A 19,945-nucleotide genomic window follows, 5' to 3' on the forward strand; every position below is an offset into this window, starting at 1 on the left:
CACTGTAATCAGGAGACTAATCTGCTGTCTCCTGGGGCCAGCCAGTTCCCCCTTCCCCTCACCAGGACTTGTAGGTGTCTGTCTCTTAGATGGGGGTTGGGTTACCTCGTCTCTTAAGAGCCCTTTGGATGCTAAAGTGTGGTGTTCTTTGTGTGCTTGTTTTAAGATAATGCACATTGTCTTCCATGCCTTCAAGGAGCTTGTCATCTAGTCTCATTAGACAGTTAATGTCGCAGCCTATTCCTTCTCTTTGTCCAAATGAGCATGTGGCACTTTTCATTGGGAGCCATGGAATCCATCACCCTGAAAGCATCCATTGTGTTAGCTATACCACCAGTGGAAGGGCAACTTTTATCTTTGGCTGGTGAAATCATCACTGATTTGTAATTTGCAAAGGGCTTCAAATATGTAGGGAGGGTGCCTAGCGGGCTCTTAACTACAAGGTCAGCATTTCAAAACCACCAGCTGGTCCACAGGAGCATCTTGAAAACCAAGGAGGGGGCAATTCTACCCTATTCTATAGTTGCTACAAGTCATTTGACTCAATGGCAGTGAGTTTGGCTTTAGGTCACATGTGTAATTGTCTTTGAGATAACCCTCTTAAAGTCTTTATTTTCTTCCAGGTTTATTCTAAGGATAGTTCCTGTAACTTCACAAACTCTGGATTTCCAGCTAACGCTGAGGATAAAAATAATACAACCGAGGAACCAAATAAAGTCCAGAAAAGGAGGAGGGAGCGACTTCAAGACCAAGACCAAGGCTCTACAGTAATCTACCTGAAGGCCATCCAGGGCATCTTGGGGAAGTCAATGCCCAAAAGGAAGGACGAGACTGCCACCAGGGCAAAAGCGAGTACAGGAGCAGGTGCTGCCCAAGAGAGAAGGCCAGCCAGGAATGTCACAGCTCTGGCTCGTCAGCCAGAGCCAGCGCCAGCCCCAGAGGTCAGAGCAGAGGAGGAGCAGACCAGGAGCAGCTTCTTTCATTCGAGAGTGGTTGTGGACACACAGGAGAAACTCATTCAGGTGCCCCTTCATGACCGGAGAACAGTCATCGAGCTAGACTCTTCCCCAGACTCTTCCCCAGACTCGTCCCCACTACACTTTTCGAGAGGATGCAACTCCCCCTCAAAAACCCAGACGGTGAGTCAGTCTCAGGCACCTTATCTGGGCTGTCTGGTACTTTTAAAAAACCCATTCCATCTTTCTAGTTAAGTCTAAGGGTTTTTAAATGCCTTCACTATTTTTATTTATTTATTTTTTGAAACATTTTATTGGGGGCTCATACAACTCTTATCACAATCCATACATATACATATATCAATTGTATAAAGCACATCTGTACATTCTTTGCCCTAGTCATTTTCAAAGCATTTGCTCTCCACTTAAGTCCTTTGCATCAGGTCCTCTCTTTTTTTCCCTTCCCTCCTTGCTCCCCCCTCCCTCATGAGCCCTTGATAATTTATAGATTATTATTTTGTCATATCTTGCCCTATCTGGCATGTCCCTTCACCCCCTTCTCTGTTGTCCCGTCCCCCAAGGAGGAAGTCACATTTAGATCCTTGTCATCGGTTCCCCCTTTCCAACCCACTCACCCTCTACCCTCCGAGTATCACCCCTCACACCCCTGGTCCTGAAGGTATCTTCTACCCTGGATTCCCTGTGCCTCCAGTTCCTATATGCACCAGTGTACAACCTCTGCTCTATCCAGTCTTGCAAGGTAGAACTTGGATCATGGTAGTTGAGGGGAGGAAGCATCCAGGATCTGGGGGGAAAGCTGTATTCTTCATCGGAACTACATCGCACCCTGACTGACTCATCTCCTCCCCTAGACCCCTCTGTGAGGGGATCTCCAGTGGCCAACAAATGGGCTTTGGGTCTCCACTCTGTACTTCCCCCTTCATTCACTATGGTTTTTTTTTTCTTTTCTTTTTTTACATTTTATTAGGGGCTCATACAACTCTTATCACAATCCATACATATACATACATCAATTGTATAAAGCACATCCGTACATTCTTTACCCTAATCATTTTTAAAGCATTTGCTCTTCACTTAAGCCCTTTGCATCAGATCCTCTCTTTTTTCCCCTCCCTCCCCGCTCCCCCCTCCCTCATGAGCCCTTGATAATTTATAGATTTTTATATTGTCATATCTTGCCCTATCCGGAGTCTCCCTTCCCCCCCTTCTCTGCCGCCCATCTCCCAGGGAGGAGGTCACATGTGGATCCTTGTAATCAGTTCCCCTTTCCAACCCACTCACCCTCCACTCTCCCAGCATCGCCCCTCAAACCCCTGGTCCTGAAGGTATTGTCCACCCTGGATTCCCTGTGCCTCCAGCTCCCATATGCACCAGTGTACAACCTCTACTCTATCCAGTCCTGCAAGGTAGAATTCGGATCATGGTAGTTGGGGGGAGGAAGCATCCAGGATCTGGGGGAAAGCTGTGTTCTTCATCGGTACTACATCGCACCCTGACTGACCCATCTCCTCTCCTAAACCCCTCTATGAGGGGATCTCCAGTGGCCGACACTTGGGTCTTGGGTCTCCACCCTACTTCCCCCTTCATTCACTATGCTATCTATCTATCTATCTATCTATCTATCTATCTATCTATCTTATCTATCTATCTTATCTATCTATGTATACATACACACATATATATTCTTTTTTTTTTTTTTGCATGATGCCTTATACCTGGTCCCTTTGGCACCTCGTCATCGCACAGGCTGGTGTGCTTCTTCCATGTGGGCTTTGTTGCTTCTGAGCTAGATGGCCGCTTGTTCACCTTCAAGCCTTTAAGACCCCAGACACTCTCTCTTTTGATAGCCAGGCACCATCAGCTTTCGTCACCACATTTACTTGTTCACCCGCTTTGGCTTCAGCAGTTGTGTCGGGAGGGTGAGCATGATAGAGTGCCAATTTAATAGAAGAAAGTGTTGTTAACAAACCCAGGGACAAGTGAACAACATGGGACCCAAATTAGTGGTGAGGGGGGAGTGGCAGGCCTGGTAGGGAATGATCAAGGGTAAGGTTACATAAAGAAGAGGTATAGCTGTAACCCAGGTGGGGATGGAGCATGGTAGTGGGGCAGGAGGAAAGTCAAGGGAGATGGAGGAAAGAGCTAGCAGGCAAAGGGCATTTATAGAGGTCTAGACAAAGACATGTACATTGCAAATATATATATGAGGATGGGGAAATAGATCTATGTGTCTATATTTATAGGTTTAGTATTAAGGTGGCGGAAGGACCTTGGGCTTCCACTCAAGCACTCCCTCAATGCATGAATACTTTCTTCTATTATGGCTAAAGATCGGGAACATTTTCTCATTTGTTTGATGGCCATTCGGATTTCTGTCCCTGTGAAACTTCTGTTCAAGTCCTTTGCCCATCTCTCAAGTGGGCTATTAGTTTTTTTCTTTTTGGAAGCTAGCAGAGGATTGTAGATTTTAGTAATAAGGCCTTTGTCTGATGTGTCATTGCTAAAGATGTTTTCCCAGTCTGTGGACTCTCTTATTACTCTCTTGGTGAATTCTTTTGATGTACACAGGTGTTTTATCTTCAGTATGTCCCATTTGTCAATTTGTGCCTCCTCTGTGTGTGTGTCCTTCCCTATTTCTGATAGCCTGTGTATTCCCTGCGCCAATGTATTCCCTGCGCCAAAGTTCTCAAGTTGGTCTCAATCCCCTCATTGATGGCCCTAATAGTTTGGGGTTTAACTTCAAGGTCTGTGATCTACCTTGAGTTTATTCTTGTGCATGGAGTGAGAAAAGGGTCTTGCTTCTTTTTTGTGCATGTTAATATCCTTTTTTTCCAGCACCACTTGTTAAAGAAGGCATCTGTTTCCCAAGCTTTCACTATTTTAAAGCAGGGCTCCAGGGTGCCGGTGACGTAATGTGTTATGCATTGGGCTGCTAACCGAAAAGTCGGCAGTGCGAAACCACCAGCTGCTCTGAGGGAGAAAGAGGAGACTTTCTACTCCTGTAGGAGATAGTCTTGGAAACCCGCAGGGACCGCTGCCTTGGAGTGTCGCCATGAGTGGAACTGACTCAGCGGCAGTGAGTTTGGTTTTAGGAGTTGGGCCAGGAAATCAATCCATAGTTCTGTCCCAGTATCTCTGAGAATTCCTCATCACCCTCGATTTCTTGTGGTAGGTGTTGTTGAGTAGGGTTCAGCTCTGTAAGGGCCTGTGCAAACAAGGGGACACTGCCCGGCTGGCCGTGCTCCCATTTGCCAGGTTTCAGCCCATTGCTGCGGTCCTGCATCCGTCCACTGTGGTGAGGGGCTGCTTTTTTTCTCTCTGACCACTGACTTCCCCAAGCATGAGGTCTCTCTCTCAGGACTGATTCTCTCCTGGTCACATGTCCGAAGAATGGAGACAAAGCCTCACCATCCTTGTTTCTAAGGAACACTCTGGCAAGATGAGTTGACAGATTTACTTGCTCTTCTGGCAGTCCATAGTACTTGCTATTTAAAAAAAAAATCATTTTATTGGGGGCTCATACAGCTCTTATCACAATCCATTGTATCAAGAACATTTGTACACATGTTGTCATCATTTTCAAAACTTTCTACTTGAGTCCTTGGTATCAGCTCCTCATTTTCCCCTCCCTTCATATCCCCCACCCTCCCTCCTTCTCTCCCTCATGAACCCTTGATAATTTATATATATGTTTTTTCTTTTCATGTCTTACCTTGACTGATGTCTCCTTTCATCCTCTTTTCTGTCATCCATCCCCCTTGGGGAGGGAGTTATATGTAGATCATTGCAAACAGTTCCTCTCACCACCCCTACTTCCCCTTTCCCTCCTGGTATCGATGCTCTCATTATTGGTCCTGAGGGGTTTCTTGGATTCCCTGTGTTTCCAACTCTTATCTATACCAGTGTACATGCTCTGGTCTAGCCGGATTTGTCAGGTAGAATTGGGGTCATGATAGTGGGGGGTGGGGTGGGGTGGGGGAAGAAGCATTAAAGAACTAGAGGAAAGTTGCATGTTTCATTGGTGCTACACTGTACCCTGACTGGCCCGTCTCTTCCTTGTGACCCTTCTGTAAGGGACTGAACAATTGTCTACAGATTGGTTTTGATGCTGGATACTTGTTTCTATCGACACCTCATGATCACACAGGTTGGTGTGCTTCTTCCATGTGTTCTTTGTTGCTTCTCAGGTAGAGAGTCGCTTGTTTATAATTAAGTCTTTAAGACCCCAGATGCTCTTATCTTTTGATAGCTGGCCACCATCAGCTTTCTTCACCCCATTTGCTTATGCACCCATTTGTCTTCAGCAATCATATCAGGGAACGTGAACATCATGGAATGCCGGGTTATTAGAACAAAGTGTTCTTGTGTTGAGAGAGTATTTGAGTTGAGGCCCAATGTCCATCTGTTGGTTACCTTAATACTTAACATGTACATTTATGTACATAGATGTATATTTAAACGTATTTATACATGGACGTGCCTGTATTGAAAGGTCCTGTACTTCCTGGTTCTGTCCGCAGTACTTTGGATGCTCCTCGTCATCACTGTGATCAGTGCATCGGTTCTTCATGGTCTTAACTTGGTGACTAGCTTTCACTGGACATGAGATGATTGAGTCTCCCCTGCTTGGGTCAGGAGCTCATTTGTCTTCAACATGGCATCTTTGCTCTTTAAGGCTTTCAGAGATCTGGTGCAGCAGATGTGCGGAATGCAATGGGTCACGTGATTTCTTGACTGCCGCTTTCATGATTGTTACCTGTGCATCCAGGTCAGTGGAAATCTTCAGCTTCAACCCTCTCTCCACTCCTCACCAGGTCCCTTGGTCCAGCTGTGAGGATTTCGGTGTTCAGTTTAGTGCTTTGTTGTAGGATTTATGTTGTTTATACTGTTTAGGATGTAGGTTTGACAGTGTAACAGTGACTTTACAAACAACATGGTAAACTAATTTGTCTTTCAAAAGATGGGTTCTCTCGTGTCAGGGGCCCCAATATGATCTCTGTTGCTCTGCCCCCCTTCAAGAGTTTGCACTTTGGTGTTCCGTCTGACAGTTACTCTGGGAGGGCGCTGTGTACACTCCCACCTCCCTTTATTAGAGACCAAGAACGTGCATGTGCTCCTGTGGGCCTGTTTGTAAGGGTTGGCTCAGTAGTTGTGCTTGCTATGTGCTCACACCTCTTGGACAAGACTCTAGAAACCTGGACAGCAGGAGTCAGGAAAAGTGACCTTCATGTGGGCAGAGTTTTTCACTTCACATAGCTACAGAGGGACAGCATTGTACCCATCTCTGCCCAGCTTTTCTTAACTACTGCTCCTCACAGGCAACCCCTTTTGTTTTCTGATTATTCATCTTTTTAAAAAACAGTAGCATCTCTGTCCTTGTTTCTTTTTAGAAAGTGTTTTTCTTTTTCCTGTGTCCTATGTTGACCCTTTTTTCTTCCAAGTTAGAAGCTCTGGTGTGGTGTATGAAGGACACTTTGGTTGAGTCGGGGGATGTGCTGGATGTCTAGAGACAAAAGGTCAGTTATTGGTAGTTGTGGGAGGCTGAGGGGAGTGAGTGATGGGGAGCTGTTGCTGAAGGGAAAGACCCTTAGTGGGGTCAGTTAGGCTTTGAGCTCCTAATTCAAAGGTCTGCAGCCCAAGCCCATCCGCTGCTCCATGGAGAAAGGATGAGGCAGTGGGCTCTCTGTAGGTATAGGGTTCCTGTAAGGCGGTGTCAATCCAGCAGTGGTGATGCTGGGAGTTGAGAGCTCGCTCGTTCAGAGAACCCTCCTTTTTACTCTCTTCCCACAGCTTTCTGTGAGCATGGAGAGTGTCTCCAGGGATCCGCCCGGTCCTTACAGCTTTCCCTGGTGCTCCTCATTTTCACCTGACTTGTTTCCACACTCCAGAAACCCTTGGAGGGTGTGGCCCGGGCAGGGCCCAAGCTGTCTGAGGTTCTTGCCATGTGTGTGCCTCGATGCTGGACTAGGTTAGACACTCTGCAGGTTCTGCAAGTTCTTTTTCCATCTGCTTTTTAGCTTAAAAATTTTTTTTGATCATTTTATTGGAAGCTCCTACAGATAAAACATTTCGTAGTTTCATCACATTGAACAATATCGTACAATTGCTACCACAGTCAATTTCTAAAAAAATCATTTTATTAGGGGCTCATACAACTCTTATCACAATCCATACATACATCAATTGTGTAAAGCACATTTGTACATTCATTGCCCTCATCATTCTCAAAACATTTGCTCTCCACTTAAGCCCCTGGCATCAGCTCATGTTTTCCTCTCCCTGCTTCCCCTTCCCCCCTCCCTCATGAACCCTTGATAATTTATAAATTATTATTTTGTCATATCTTGCACTGTCTGACTTCTCCCTTCACCCAATTTCCTGCTGTCTGTCCCCCAGGGAGGAGGTTATATGTAGATCCTTGTAATCCATTCCCCCTTTCCAACCCACCCTCCCTCTAAGCTCCCAGTATCGCCACTCACACCACTGGTCCTGAAGGGATCATCTGTCCTGGATTCCCTGTGTTTCCAGTTCCTGTCTGTGCCAGTGTACATCCTCTGGTCTAGCCAGATTTGTAAGGTAGAATTGGGATCATGATAGTGGGTGGGAGGAAGCATTTAGGAGCTAGAAGCAGGAGTTCTCAAACTACGGCCCGTGGGCCACATGTGGCCTGCTGAGGATATTTATCCAGGCTGCCGGATGTTTTTGCCCCGTATTGTTTTTTTAGTTCAAAATAAGGTATGTGCAGTGTGCATAGGAATTTGTTTATAGTTTTTTCCAGCGCGTCTGAGGGACAGTGAACTGGCCCCCTGTTTAAAAAGTTTGAGGACCCCTGAACTAGAGGAAAGTTGTATGTTTCATCGTTGCTACATCGCACCCTGACTGGCTCGTCTCCTCCCTGAGACCCTTCTGTAAAGGGATGTCCAGTGGCCTACAAATGGGCTTTGGGTCTCCACTCTGCACTCCCTCCCCCTCCCCGCCCCATTCACAATGATATGATTTTTTGTTCTGATGTTGCCTGATACCTGATCCCTTTGACACCTGGTGATCACACAGGCTGGTGTGCTTCTTCCAGGTGGGCTTTGTTGCTTCTGAGCTAGATGGCCACTTGTTTACCTTCAAGCCTTTAAGACCCCAGACACTATATCTTTTGATAGCCGGGCACCATAAGCTTTCTTCGCCACATTTGCTTATGCGCCCATTTGTTCTCAGCGATCATATCAGGGAAGTGAGCCACACAATTATATGATTTTTTGTTCTTTGATGCCTGATAACTGATCCCTTTGGCACCTTGTGATCGCACAGGCTGGTGTGCTTCTTCCATGTGGGCTTTGTTGCTTCTGAGCTAGATGACCGCTTGTTTATCGTCAAGCCTTTAAGACTCCAGAAACTATCTCTTTTAATAGCCAGGCACTATCAGCTTTCTTCACATTTGCTTATTCACCTGCTTTGTCTTCAGCTATTGTGTTGGGAAGGTGAGCATCATAGAAAGCCAGTTTAATGGAACAAAGTGTTTTCGCATTGAGGGAGTACTTGAGTGGAGGTCCAATGTCCATCTGCTACCTTAATACTAAACCTATAAGTATATGCACATAGATCTGTTTCCCTATCTTCATATAAATATATTTACATATGTACATTGCCTTTATTTAGACCTCTATAAATTCCCTTTGCCTTGTAGCTCTTTCCTCTATTTCCTTTGACTTTCTTCTTGTCCCACTATCATACTCAGTCTTCATTTGGGTTTCAATAATTCTTCTTGGTTACATTACCCTTGATCACGCTCTACCAGGCCTCCTACACTCTCCTCATCACCGATTTGGATCAGTTGTTGTTCCCTTGTCTCTGGGTTTGTTAACACCACTACCTTTCCCCTCTCTTCCGTGTCCCCCCGGAACTGTTGGTTCCATTGTTTTCTCCTCCAGATTGTTCATCTAGCCTATCTTAGACCTGCGAAGATAATAACATTCACAAAAACAAGACAGAGCAGAACCAAGCAAGAAAATTAAACAATCAACCAATGACACAAAACAAAACACAACAAGAAAGAAGATTTTGTAGTTAGTTCAGGGACTGTTTGTTCACCTTTAGGACTGTTTTTCAGTCGAGTGTTGGAACGCCAATCCCTGACCCCAAAGTCTATTTTTGGTATTCCCTGGGGACTTGTTGCTCTGTTCCCCTTGCTGTTCTGTTCCACGCCCTTAGTGTTTTACCTCGGTGTGGTGGGATCAGATCGGCCAGAATTCCCACAATGTGCCCAATGTTGTACCCTGTAGGGCTGTGGGTCAGTGAGGAATGTCGTGTCTCACAATGGGGCCGGCCATGTGGTTTTCTCTGTGGATTGGCTCCTCTGAGCGGGAATATCGTCCTCAAGGATTGGTGGCCCAGGATGTGCTTTGCTTTCTCTTCCTTCCCCTTCATTTGCTCCCGTGTGCTCTGATCAGACGTGTCCCTCTCCCAGAGCTGCAGATTCAGTGCTGTCCTCTGAAATAAATTCTTCTGGAGGTACAGCTTTAAAACATTTTCTTTCTTCTTGAATTCCTTGATATCAGCTCCCCTTTATTCCCTCCCTCTCCCACCTTACCCCCCAGGAACCCTTATTTATATATTTTTCCCTACATGGTTCTTTTTTTCTTTAGCTGTATCTCACACATTCCAATATATCCATTCATATGCAATTCTGTTCTATCCCAACAGTGGGGTTCTACAGTCATCAGTGTGATCTGCTCCCTAGTCCCCTCTCCCCTCCCTCTCTTCCTCTACTGCAGGGAACCATTACTCCTCTGACTTTTTCTGAAGGGTTCTATGTCTTGTCTTGGCTTTCATGTATTGAGCTGTCTTAAATATATACATGAACATGCACAAATCTAACATGATCGACTAGGTCAGCAATAAAAGCCATAATATTAAAGGGATGAAATATTAACCAGAAGATATGTACGTGGTTCATCAGTGCCGTACCACACCCTGGATTTATCATCCCTTCTGAGAGGGACTGTCCCATTGTCTCACAGGGGTCTCTACTACCTCCACGTACCTCCGCATGGATTTGGTTATTTGTTTTTTAATTTCTGCTAGCTTGTGGTCACACAGGCTGGTGTGCTTCTTCCATGGGCTTGCTTTGTCCCTGCTTTGCTTAGAAGGGTTATCAGGAAGAGTAAGATAAATGCATTTGTTGGAGTCATCCTTAGCCCAGAAATGCCTGGAAAGTTTCTTACTTTTTTTTCCCTCTTCTGGAATGCCATATGTTTGTGTGTGATCTGGATGGTTATTCTAATTTTTCCTTTCCTTTCCTCCAGCTTCTGTTGGGAGAATTCAACTCCACACCAACCCAAGGCCGATTGCCACAAGGCAGACTTCAGGCATGCCTTCCCTCTCCAGTGGACTTTATCCTATCCCAATGCCAGGCCCCCCGCCCCCCCCCATGGCACTTTGCTTTTCTGGGTTCAACACTTCACTGCAGTGACCACGCAGAACTCACAGACAGTAGGCAGGACTGTGGGGTTTACCAGCCAGGATGGAAAGCATTCAGGATGTAGTCTTTGGTCCACAGCAGAGACTCTCCTCAGGTAGCCACCAAGTCTCTGTGATCCTCAGCCTCTCCGTCACATGGTGCCTTGGCCTCTGTCCCTACAGGCCAGGAAGCCCGCTTGCCCTCTCCCTCAGGGTCTCCATATCTCTGTAGCACAGTCCTTCTGTGCTGTCTCGGCCTGGCTCCTTTGCTCCATGCCATGGTCCCTGGGCCTCGGCCTCTGTTGCCCTGGTCTTGGTCTCTACCACTTTGGGTCAAGAATGTGCTCTGCTGCTGGTGGCTCTTTGTCCCTGACGGTCCCAAAGTTTTCTCTAGTTAAGAGTCCTTTACGCCTTATTTGCGTAGACTGCCTCAATCATTTGGTGGCTGTTTTTCTTTTTTCTTTAAATGTCTTCAACCTGACTTCCTAACACTTCTATATATTTCTAAATACATATTTTTAATATAAAAAGCTCTCTTTAAATCATGTTTTTCAATGATCTCTTGTTTCTGATTGTAATAGCTAGATTTCATGTTCTAAATATGGTAACAATAGTATTTTCCCCCTTGGTTTTTTTTTTTTTTTTTTTGGTATCTCCCCTTGGTTGTGTTTGAATGGTTTCTTTTGTTTCTGTTCCTGTTGGGCTTTGCTAACCCAGCAGCAGCGGCCCTCCAGTCCGCTCTGACTCCTGGTGACCATGACCGCGTGTGCAGGCGTGTGTGAGGGGAGACCTGTGCTCCGTAGGGCTTCTATAACTGATGTGTCCACCCTAGATCACCGGCCTGGCTGCCAAGGCAGCCCCAGGGGCATCTGAACCTCTAACCTCGGGTTGGCAGCTGAGAGCACGTGACTGTTGGTACCACCCAGGGAGTGTAAGACTTCTTAGACCAGTCTTTGAAGGAAATCTTCCCCGTGTGCATTTTGTCAACCTCATTCTCAGAGCACAGTTTGGTTTATTGAGCATCACTCTCCTAGAATGTCCCAGTCTTGTTTTGAGGGTTGGAGGGCTTCCTCTTGTCTGAGAATAGGAATTAGTATGGTTTTTGTTTTGAAGTTTCCTTCTATTTTGTGTGCTATTATTTCTGTGCCACCCACCCCACCCCCACCCCATATTTTATATGTGCCACGTACACCACAAAATGTGTAAGCCTGGTTCTGTTTACACGTCATCTGTTGGTGGGCATTTGAGCTGTGGCAACTAGTTCCGCAGGGAACATTGGTGCCCAAGTAGCTGTTTACATTCTTGCTTTCGGCACTCTTGGGTGTGTCGATTCTGGAGGTTCAGGATGCTGCCCGGGAATGTGTGTTTTCAACAAGTGCCCCAGATGTTCGCGAAGCAGCCAGAAGAGCCTTGTCTGCCTTTGCTCGGACTTGCAATGCTTATTTTTATTGGAGCTTTTCAGTATGGGAACATTTTTCCCCTAGCAAGTAAATTGTAACCTCTGTGGTAGTTAGATGTGTTTTTATTATTATGGAAAATTTTAAACATTTGCAAAAATAAACTCATTGCACCCCCCCCTCCACTATCATGACCTCAATTCTACCTTACAGATCTGACTAGACCAGAGCATGTACACTGCTACAGACAGAGCTTGTCACACAGGGAATCCAGGACAGATAAATCCCTCAGGACCAATCATGAGACTAGAAATACCAGGAGATGAAGGGGAAGGTGGGGGAGAAAGGGGGAATACATCACAATGATCTGCATATAACCCTTTCTTAGGGGGATTGACAACAGAAAAGTGGGTGAAAGGAGACAGTGGTTGGTGTAAGACCTGGGGTGGGGTGTCATTATAAATGATCAAGGGTTCATGGGGGGGGGGGGGATGAGCTGATTCCAAGGGTTCAAGTAGAAAGAAAATGTTTTGAAAATGATGGCAAGAAAAAGAAAATGATGATGGCAACATGTACAAATGTGCTTGACATAATGGATGTACATATGGGTTGTGATAAGAGCTGTAAGAGTCCCCAATAAAATGGGGACATAAAAAAATAATAAACTCACATCCTTCACTCATCTTCAATATTAACTCTGTGGCTAGGTTTGACTTGTTTAATTTTTAACAAAGCTACTATGTTTAATACTTGGGGTGAGCCCCATAGGAATGAAAACCCCTGGGCAGGGTTAATCTGCTCACCCCCAGGTGTGGCCCGGGGGGCCAGAGGGACTACCTGAGGGAAGGCAGCACAAAAGGGACCCTGTGGAGACTCAGGACGAAGCAGGGACTGCCATCAGTACCAGTCCAGCCCAAGGATTGGACACAAAGCCAGAGAGCTGCGTGGGCTTTTTCTAGTTCACCTCATGTGCTTCTGTTCCGGGATCTCCAAGTCGCTCTGCCCCTTCACCTCTGGCAGGCCAGCGGGAGTGGGTCCTGGCGGGTCGTGGCGGCAGCGGTGACTCCCGTCTGCATAGGTTGTGTCTGCTCGTTCTCTCAAGTTTTATGTCTATATTCCTGCTTTTTCCCTGAAATGTTTTGAAGCAAATCCTACCTACTGTATCATTTGATCCACAAATATTTCAAAGTATCTCTCTAAAAGATTTAAGATTTTAAAAATAATTGCCACAATTTTGTGGCACACAGAAATAGCCTTAATATCATCAAATAGCCATTTTACATTTCCCTCTTGTTTCATGATTGTTTTAATTTGAAACAGGATCCAGAGAGCCACATGTAGCAGATTCCAAGTCAGTTGGATCACACTCACATTCCTCTTTCTTTTATCTCTCTTTCTTTTGGGTTGGCAATTCAAACCCACCCGCTACTTCAAGGGATTAAAATGAGGCAGTCTACTTCCACAAAGAGTGACTGTGCTGGAAACCTAAGGAGCAGTTCTGCTCTGACCTGTGGGGTTGCTTTGACTAGAAATGGACTCCATAGTTCTAGGTGTTTGAGATACATTGTTGGAGAAAACAGTTATTTTTAACCTCCTGTAACTCACATTCTAGTCGGGTTAAACTGCCTAATGCAGTGTGGAATTGTTCCCAGTCCTATCATTGTCTACTTAATGGCTTAGAACCGCTCTCTTACTAGGTTTGCATTTCTTGAGTCAGGAATACAAAAAGTTCTAGCCTGGTCTCATTTTGGGGGTCCTCGCAGTGCTCAATGTGGACATTGCGGGAATGACAATCATCTGATAGCCATGCTGAGCCGGGTGTCCAAGTTGTTTGCTCGTGGGCTGGCAGCTCAGCTGGGCAGCGGAGTCGGACCAGCATGTCACAACGCTAGCACGGTGTGTCAGCGTGGCTTGACTTCTCGAGTCACGTTTTGAATCCCCGTTATTTGGTGGCTGACTTCCTTCCTCAGGAAGCGGCCCAGTACCCAGACTATAGTGCTCCGACCACACCGCGACAGTTAAATAGGGCACCATTCTGCTACGTTCCATGGCTAACGGGTGGGGGGGAGGGGGCATTGACCCCAGCAGTTGGGAGGAATCTAACGTTTTGAACATACTGGGCACCTGTTAGCCGTGAGTTGTGCTGGGCACTGCTTTTCTCTGAAATTCCCAATCGTATGTCCTAGAGAGCAGTTTTATTTCAGTGCAATCACTCCCAGAGGAAGAAGTGCGGGTCTACCTGTGCTTCCGGGAGGCTTTCTGAACCCGTGGTCACAGGTTTATCTTGTGACTGCTCCTTGCAGTGACTGCAGTATCAACCAGGGCTGGTAGTGTAGAACTTGTAAGGAACCAGGTGATAGCAGAGCTTCACCGAGGCTGGGGGACCGTGTCAGAGGCTATGGGCATTGCTAACCTGGGTGTGTTTTCTGTCCTGTAGGAGAAACACAGGAAGGTGGTGCTAGGGTACTCCTCATCGGGAAGTGACTGGTCCGATGTGGATGACGAGGTCTCCACAGTCAGATTCTCTCAGGAGGAGCCGGTCTCGCGGAAACTCTCCACAGTTCCAGAGCCCTTGCCCTTGGCCACGGACTATGTCATGTACCCTCCGCATTTGTATAGCAGCCCGTGGTGTGACTACACCAGCTACTGGACCAGCAGCCCCAAACCCTCCAGTTATCCCTCCCTGGGCAGCAGCAGCAACGGCACCTCCCAGGCCGGGAAGAGCAGCTGGAGCCTCCTGAGCGATTACTCCCCCAGCTCTACCCTGAGCTCCCAGCACACGCCCAGAGACCAGGAGCCCACAGAGGAGGGCAGGTCTCAGAGCACACGTTCGTTTCACTTCTCCACGAGTTTGGAAGATGAGGAGGTGAAGGGGAAAAAGACGTGCCAGGAGGGGAGCCCACCGCATCCATGTGTAGAAGACACCTCCAGCTCCCTGCCAAGGAGCCGCAGGAAGCCGAGCCTCGAAGAGGGCTTCATTGACACCCATTGCCACCTGGACATGCTCTATGCCAAGTTGTCTTTCAGAGGGACCTTTACCAAGTTCCGAAAAATTTATAGCAGCTCCTTCCCGAAGGAGTTTCAGGGCTGCATCTCTGACTTCTGTGACCCTCGGACCCTCACAGACCGCCTTTGGGAGGAGCTGCTGAGAGAGGATTTGGTTTGGGGGGCCTTTGGCTGCCACCCTCATTTTGCACGTTACTATAGTGATACTCAAGAAAGAAATCTTTTGCAAGCCTTAAGGCACCCCAAGGCTGTGGCATTTGGGGAAATGGGCTTGGATTACTCTTACAAGTGCACCACACCTGTCCCCGAACAGCATAAGGTAAGGGAGGGTCTTTTTAGTTTGCTCATGATTTTCATTTTCATGGTTGAAACTTAGCATCATGGGTTAGTCTCCTCTTGGGACTAAAGGCATTAACAGTGTCACATCCGGACCCTGTAGGTGCCATCTGTCGCATGTCGCTGCGGTGCCTCTGATTGTGTAGCTTCCTTCCTGTGTAGTGGCAGGACAGGTATGTGGCTGCTTCTTCACTCATACAAATGTCAGCACATTTCCCCTCTCCTCCTTGGCAAGCAACAAATGACGTGTGGTTTTGTTGTTTTTATTATGACTCTTATATGTGCTCGTTGACTCTGTTTGGAAAACAAAAGGGCAATACGCAGTAAATGCTCCTTCCACCAGAGATGACCACTTCCATCGCGGTCACCGTTTTCCTTCCGAGATCTGAGCATGAGATTAAACAGGGGGAGAGGAGCTTTGCATTTTGGGTGGGGGCTTCTGATTGGGAAGGAAAAGTGCAAGGAGACCCACTAGCACCGGTGCCCTCATTGACAGAGAACATGGGTTTGCCTGCCTGTGGGATAGGTCAGGTCTGCTGCAAGCCCCTGGTGTCTGCGATACCTCTGGTCTGGTCTCAGCCCTTCCCTTCGGTGATAGTGCTTGCCCTGTGCTTGAATGCTTGTGCTGCCTTGGATCTGCCGGTTCACTCTGAACTAAAAGGGATTGCCCCAGACTCAACAGGCATGTACGTACTGCTTAAAGAGCTTCTACTGACCCCAAGACTCCAGCCCTTCATAAACCTTTAGGAGATAAGGGATTCCAATTTGTCACAGTTTTCCATGACAGCCAATAATTGTGTAAGACTTAATGGCTCATTTAAACAAGAAACAACTTTAGATTCTTGGCCGCGTCTCAGGCAGCTTTTTTCAGATCAGTCAGCGAGGTTGACCAGTTCCTGCTGAGCCCCCTCCAGCTCGTGGCGACCCTGTGAAACTGCTCGCTCTCTCCAAGGCACCCCTGGTAGGACACCGGCCCGCCTGTTGGTTAGTGCTCAGGCGCCCAACCCAGGGACTTAATTCAGAATAGAGTGCTTACTGCTAGACATTTTGACCTAAGGATTTGTTTTCAGACAGGTAGGTAGGATTTTGTGTCAGTTTCTCATCTTTGACTTTTATCTAATGAGTTCTTTATGAATTGTATTTCTGTTCAGAATTAGGTCTATCTTGTAAATTGAAATCGTTCTCACGACTGGCTCTTACGGCCAGGTGGGTGTGGTATGGAAGAAAGAACGGTGCTGAAACTGCTGGGAAAATGCATCTCCCAAGGTTACTGGAGAGAAGAAGTGGGGTCTGTAAGCCCCTGCCATCAAGCCTGTTTTGAGTCTTGGTGACCTTGGGGGACAGTTGGGGTCTCAGTCTGTCGGTTGTTACCGGAGCAGACAGCCTCTTCTTTCTCCTGGTGGTGGCAGGTGGGTTTAGACACTGACCTTGCAGTTAGCAGCCCAACAGTTGGTGCACATGATGCCCGCTTGGTGCTGGGAATGTGCTCCCTTTGTCACAGTACTCTTGGCGCTCGTGAAGTGCTTGTGGTATTGGATCTGCAGACACAAGTCCACGGGCATACCGCTAGACAAGTGAACTTGATGTTGTCCAGGCTGCTTTGGCTTGGTGAGGTGGACTGAAGACTGACACGGTGAGGTGCGAGCTGTTGGGAGGAGAGCTGATGGGGAGAAGGGAGCAGAGAGGAAGTAGATGCCTTACACTTGACATTGATGTACAACCAGCACCAGAGTACAAGGAAGGGTGGCCACAGTAGCTCCTGGCTGCAGTCAGTCCTGAGCTGCATCACTTCTTACTGTGTCCTGTGGAAGGACTGTCTCTGGCCAAGGGATAATGTTCCAGATCTGACTCATTATAGGAAAGAGCTTAATTCCTAATTGTTGCCTAATATTTTTTAGAAGGATTGGAAAAGAGAAAAGGCTAAAGATTCGGGGTAAAGTTGGTAATTACCTGCTACCCAAAGAAAACCACTGTTAACGTTTTCTCTTGCTTACCTGCGCATTCACAGCAAACAGCCTGTAATGCCTGATAATTGGGTCCTGGGTAGTTCAGGTGTACACTGTGCTCGTCAGCCAAGAGGAAAACGGGATCCATTGGATCTGGGGCCTGGAAGCCAGGGGAACGAGCTAGTCGTGTTTTACTGGAATGAATCATTGAAACAATGAGCTGGGCCACCCTCAGGAGACTGAAGGACTAGGGGGGCGGGGACCTGAGCTAGGTGCAGCCAGAAGACGGGACTGACACTGGCATTCCCCCGGTTCACGCTCTGCTGGCTTTCTGGTGGCCACACCAGCTCCAAGCTCTGCTCTGAAATCCAGGCCCAGCCTCTACCTGCTATATGAGTCTTCCTTCTAGTTTTACAAGGCGTTTGTTTTTGTTTTAACTTGGATGTCTTGTACCAAGCATTATACACTTGATGCTAGCATTTCTTGTAGGTGATAAGGATATCTTGCAAATAATGCTTAAGGTCAAGGAGACGTATGTATGTGCACGCGCTTTTTAATCGGGAAATTTTTAGAAGCTGAATGTTATTTTTACTTGTGAACATTTTCCTGTATCAACTGTATTCTGAAAAGTGCTTTTTAACAGCCTTGTATCGTACCCTCCAGGGCTGCACAGGTGGTCCTTCCTATTCCCAGACCACCCCTGGATGCAACCAGCCTGGGAGCAAACATAACTGGGGTGGGAAGGGGGTGAGGGGTGCATGAGGAGGTCAAAGCAGCACCTCAAGCCTCAGGAGGGTCAAGTACTGGTCACGCAGCGCACTGTCACATCGCATTGTGCGTTAGGTCCAGAGACCTCGTGAATACTCTGCCGTGACGGTGCTGGTGAGGGAGGGGCTGTGGATCCTATGAGGTGGTGCAAGGACTTGCTTAGCTAGCCACAAACACAGTCTTGTAAACGTTGCAGTTTCTAGGCACTTCTTGCCTTTGTAGGAATCCACAAAAGAGGGCAGGTGGGTGGCTGCAGTGGGGCAGCTCCTTTGGAGGGCTGTAGCTAAGCATGGTTGCATGCAGGATCCGGTGTGGTTGAACCCTCACAGCCCTGGCGGTCCCTGTTCCACCATCTCCTTTGAGAGGCGGTAGTGAGTGGGTCAGTGCGGCTGCCCATTGGACTGGGGATTCTGGAGTAACTGACTTTGGGCACAGCCTTACCTAACTCACCTGGTTTTCCCCTTTGACCCCCAGGTATTTGAGAGACAGCTCCAGCTGGCCGTGTCTCTGAAGAAGCCCTTGGTGATCCACTGCCGGGACGCTGATGAAGACCTGCTGGACATCATGAAGAAACATGTGCCCCCCGACTACAAGATCCATAGGTGCGCTGGGACACCCGCAGGCAGGTCCAGTAAACCAGCCCACACAAACCCAGTGAAGAGAACAATAGTAATAATAGGTCTCTATGGAATATATATGTATATTAAAGAAGTACTAGCCCTTTTCTTAAGTATTAGGTGGAGCCATACTAAATTTCTGCTACTGGGCCATTTTTGAAGTTGTAAAACTTGGACTTCATATGGTTTGAGCTAGTACTGCCCCTCCCCAAGCTTTGACTAGTGGTCCCTGTCCTGGGTGAAAGGCACAGACGGATTCTCAGTTAGCTTAGTACATGGAGAGCATGATGTCCGGTGTGTGTTGTGCCTGCATAGCATTTGGGGTTCATTACTGTGCAGGCACTGGGTGTTGGCTGGCTCTGGGGACACCTTGGAGGCACTGAGGACACAGATGTCAGCCAGGACCGAGTTGTGCATGAGACTTATCTAGGGAGGGGGTCTGGAGGTGACTGGGGGGTGTGGGGCCTAATTGTTGAAACAGGAGTCCAGCACCCAAACTAAGTCCTGATGGGTGGGAAGGGCCATGGGACCCACACACCGCCATGCCGCGGCACAGGCCCTCTGCTTGCTCGAGACTTCCCACCTTTGTTCTGGGCCATCGTGAACAACAGTGGAATGGGTCTGAGACAGCTCAGCCAGTTGGTGCGGCTAGGGGCCCTTGAGCCCTCAGACAGGTCAGCAATATATGTTGCACCAAGCGCGTGAACCAGGTGCAAAGTGGGAAGAAAATTCAGGTGCAATACCACACACTTGCTGACATTTATATAGCTTCCTTCCAGTTCCTAAAAGGCAGGGACATCAGTTTTACATAGTGTAATTGCTATTTAAGGGGGGCAGTTTTAAATTTTACCTTGACTGTCCCAAGCCTGCCCTGCTCATGTGTCCTCACTGTTCCCCATGGTGACGGCCTTCTGTCCTGCAGTATCACCTGGATTGGTGAGTGCCCCACCAGGTGCCTCTGTGGGCATTGCTGTGGGGCAGCCCTTGTGTCTCGTGTGTTTATTGTGGGGTCTTTCCCTTGGGTGCAGTCTTGTCCGTTTCTAGGAGTTTTCCCCAAAGAAAGAATTTTAAAGGGCAGTCTGTCAGAAGGAGCTGGAGAGACCGAGAGCCCTGATCTGGAATTGTCTTCCTACAGACATTGCTTCACCGGCAGCTACCCGGTCATTGAGCCCCTGCTGAAGTATTTCCCCAACATGTCTGTGGGCTTCACAGCAGTCCTGACTTACTCCTCCGCGTGGAAGGTCCGGGAGGCCCTGCGACAGATCCCGCTGGAGAAAATCATCGTGGAAACCGATGCTCCCTACTTTCTCCCTCGCCAGGTAGGGGCATCTTCAGGCTGAGCTGGGGCGCTGAGGAGGGAGGGTGGCCCAGCCAGAGCCCTAGTGACCTCCAGACCCCACCCTTGGCTGTGTAGATGTCCCCTCGTTGTTGCTCTGCAGAACCACGAG

The 19,945-nt window shown here is 47.7% G+C and overlaps 1 protein-coding gene across 2 annotated transcripts in view; it reads left to right on the forward strand.

Annotated features, from left to right (window-relative positions):
- Window positions 1-19,945, forward strand: part of TATDN2 (TatD DNase domain containing 2) — a 32,812-nt gene that overhangs the window by 8,935 nt on the left and 3,932 nt on the right. For both annotated transcript variants that reach the window (XR_012784526.1, XM_075550459.1), the window contains exons 3-6: window positions 624-1,139; window positions 14,262-15,149; window positions 18,355-18,482; window positions 19,633-19,816. Coding sequence is in view for 1 of the 2 variants with exons in the window: in XM_075550459.1 (XP_075406574.1) it covers window positions 624-1,139; window positions 14,262-15,149; window positions 18,355-18,482; window positions 19,633-19,816 (1,716 nt within the window). In the remaining variant the exon portion in view is untranslated. The remainder of the gene's footprint in view (window positions 1-623; window positions 1,140-14,261; window positions 15,150-18,354; window positions 18,483-19,632; window positions 19,817-19,945) is intronic.

Source organism: Tenrec ecaudatus, chromosome 5 (assembly GCF_050624435.1).
Source record: "Tenrec ecaudatus isolate mTenEca1 chromosome 5, mTenEca1.hap1, whole genome shotgun sequence".
NCBI classification, from domain to species: Eukaryota; Metazoa; Chordata; class Mammalia; order Afrosoricida; family Tenrecidae; genus Tenrec; species Tenrec ecaudatus.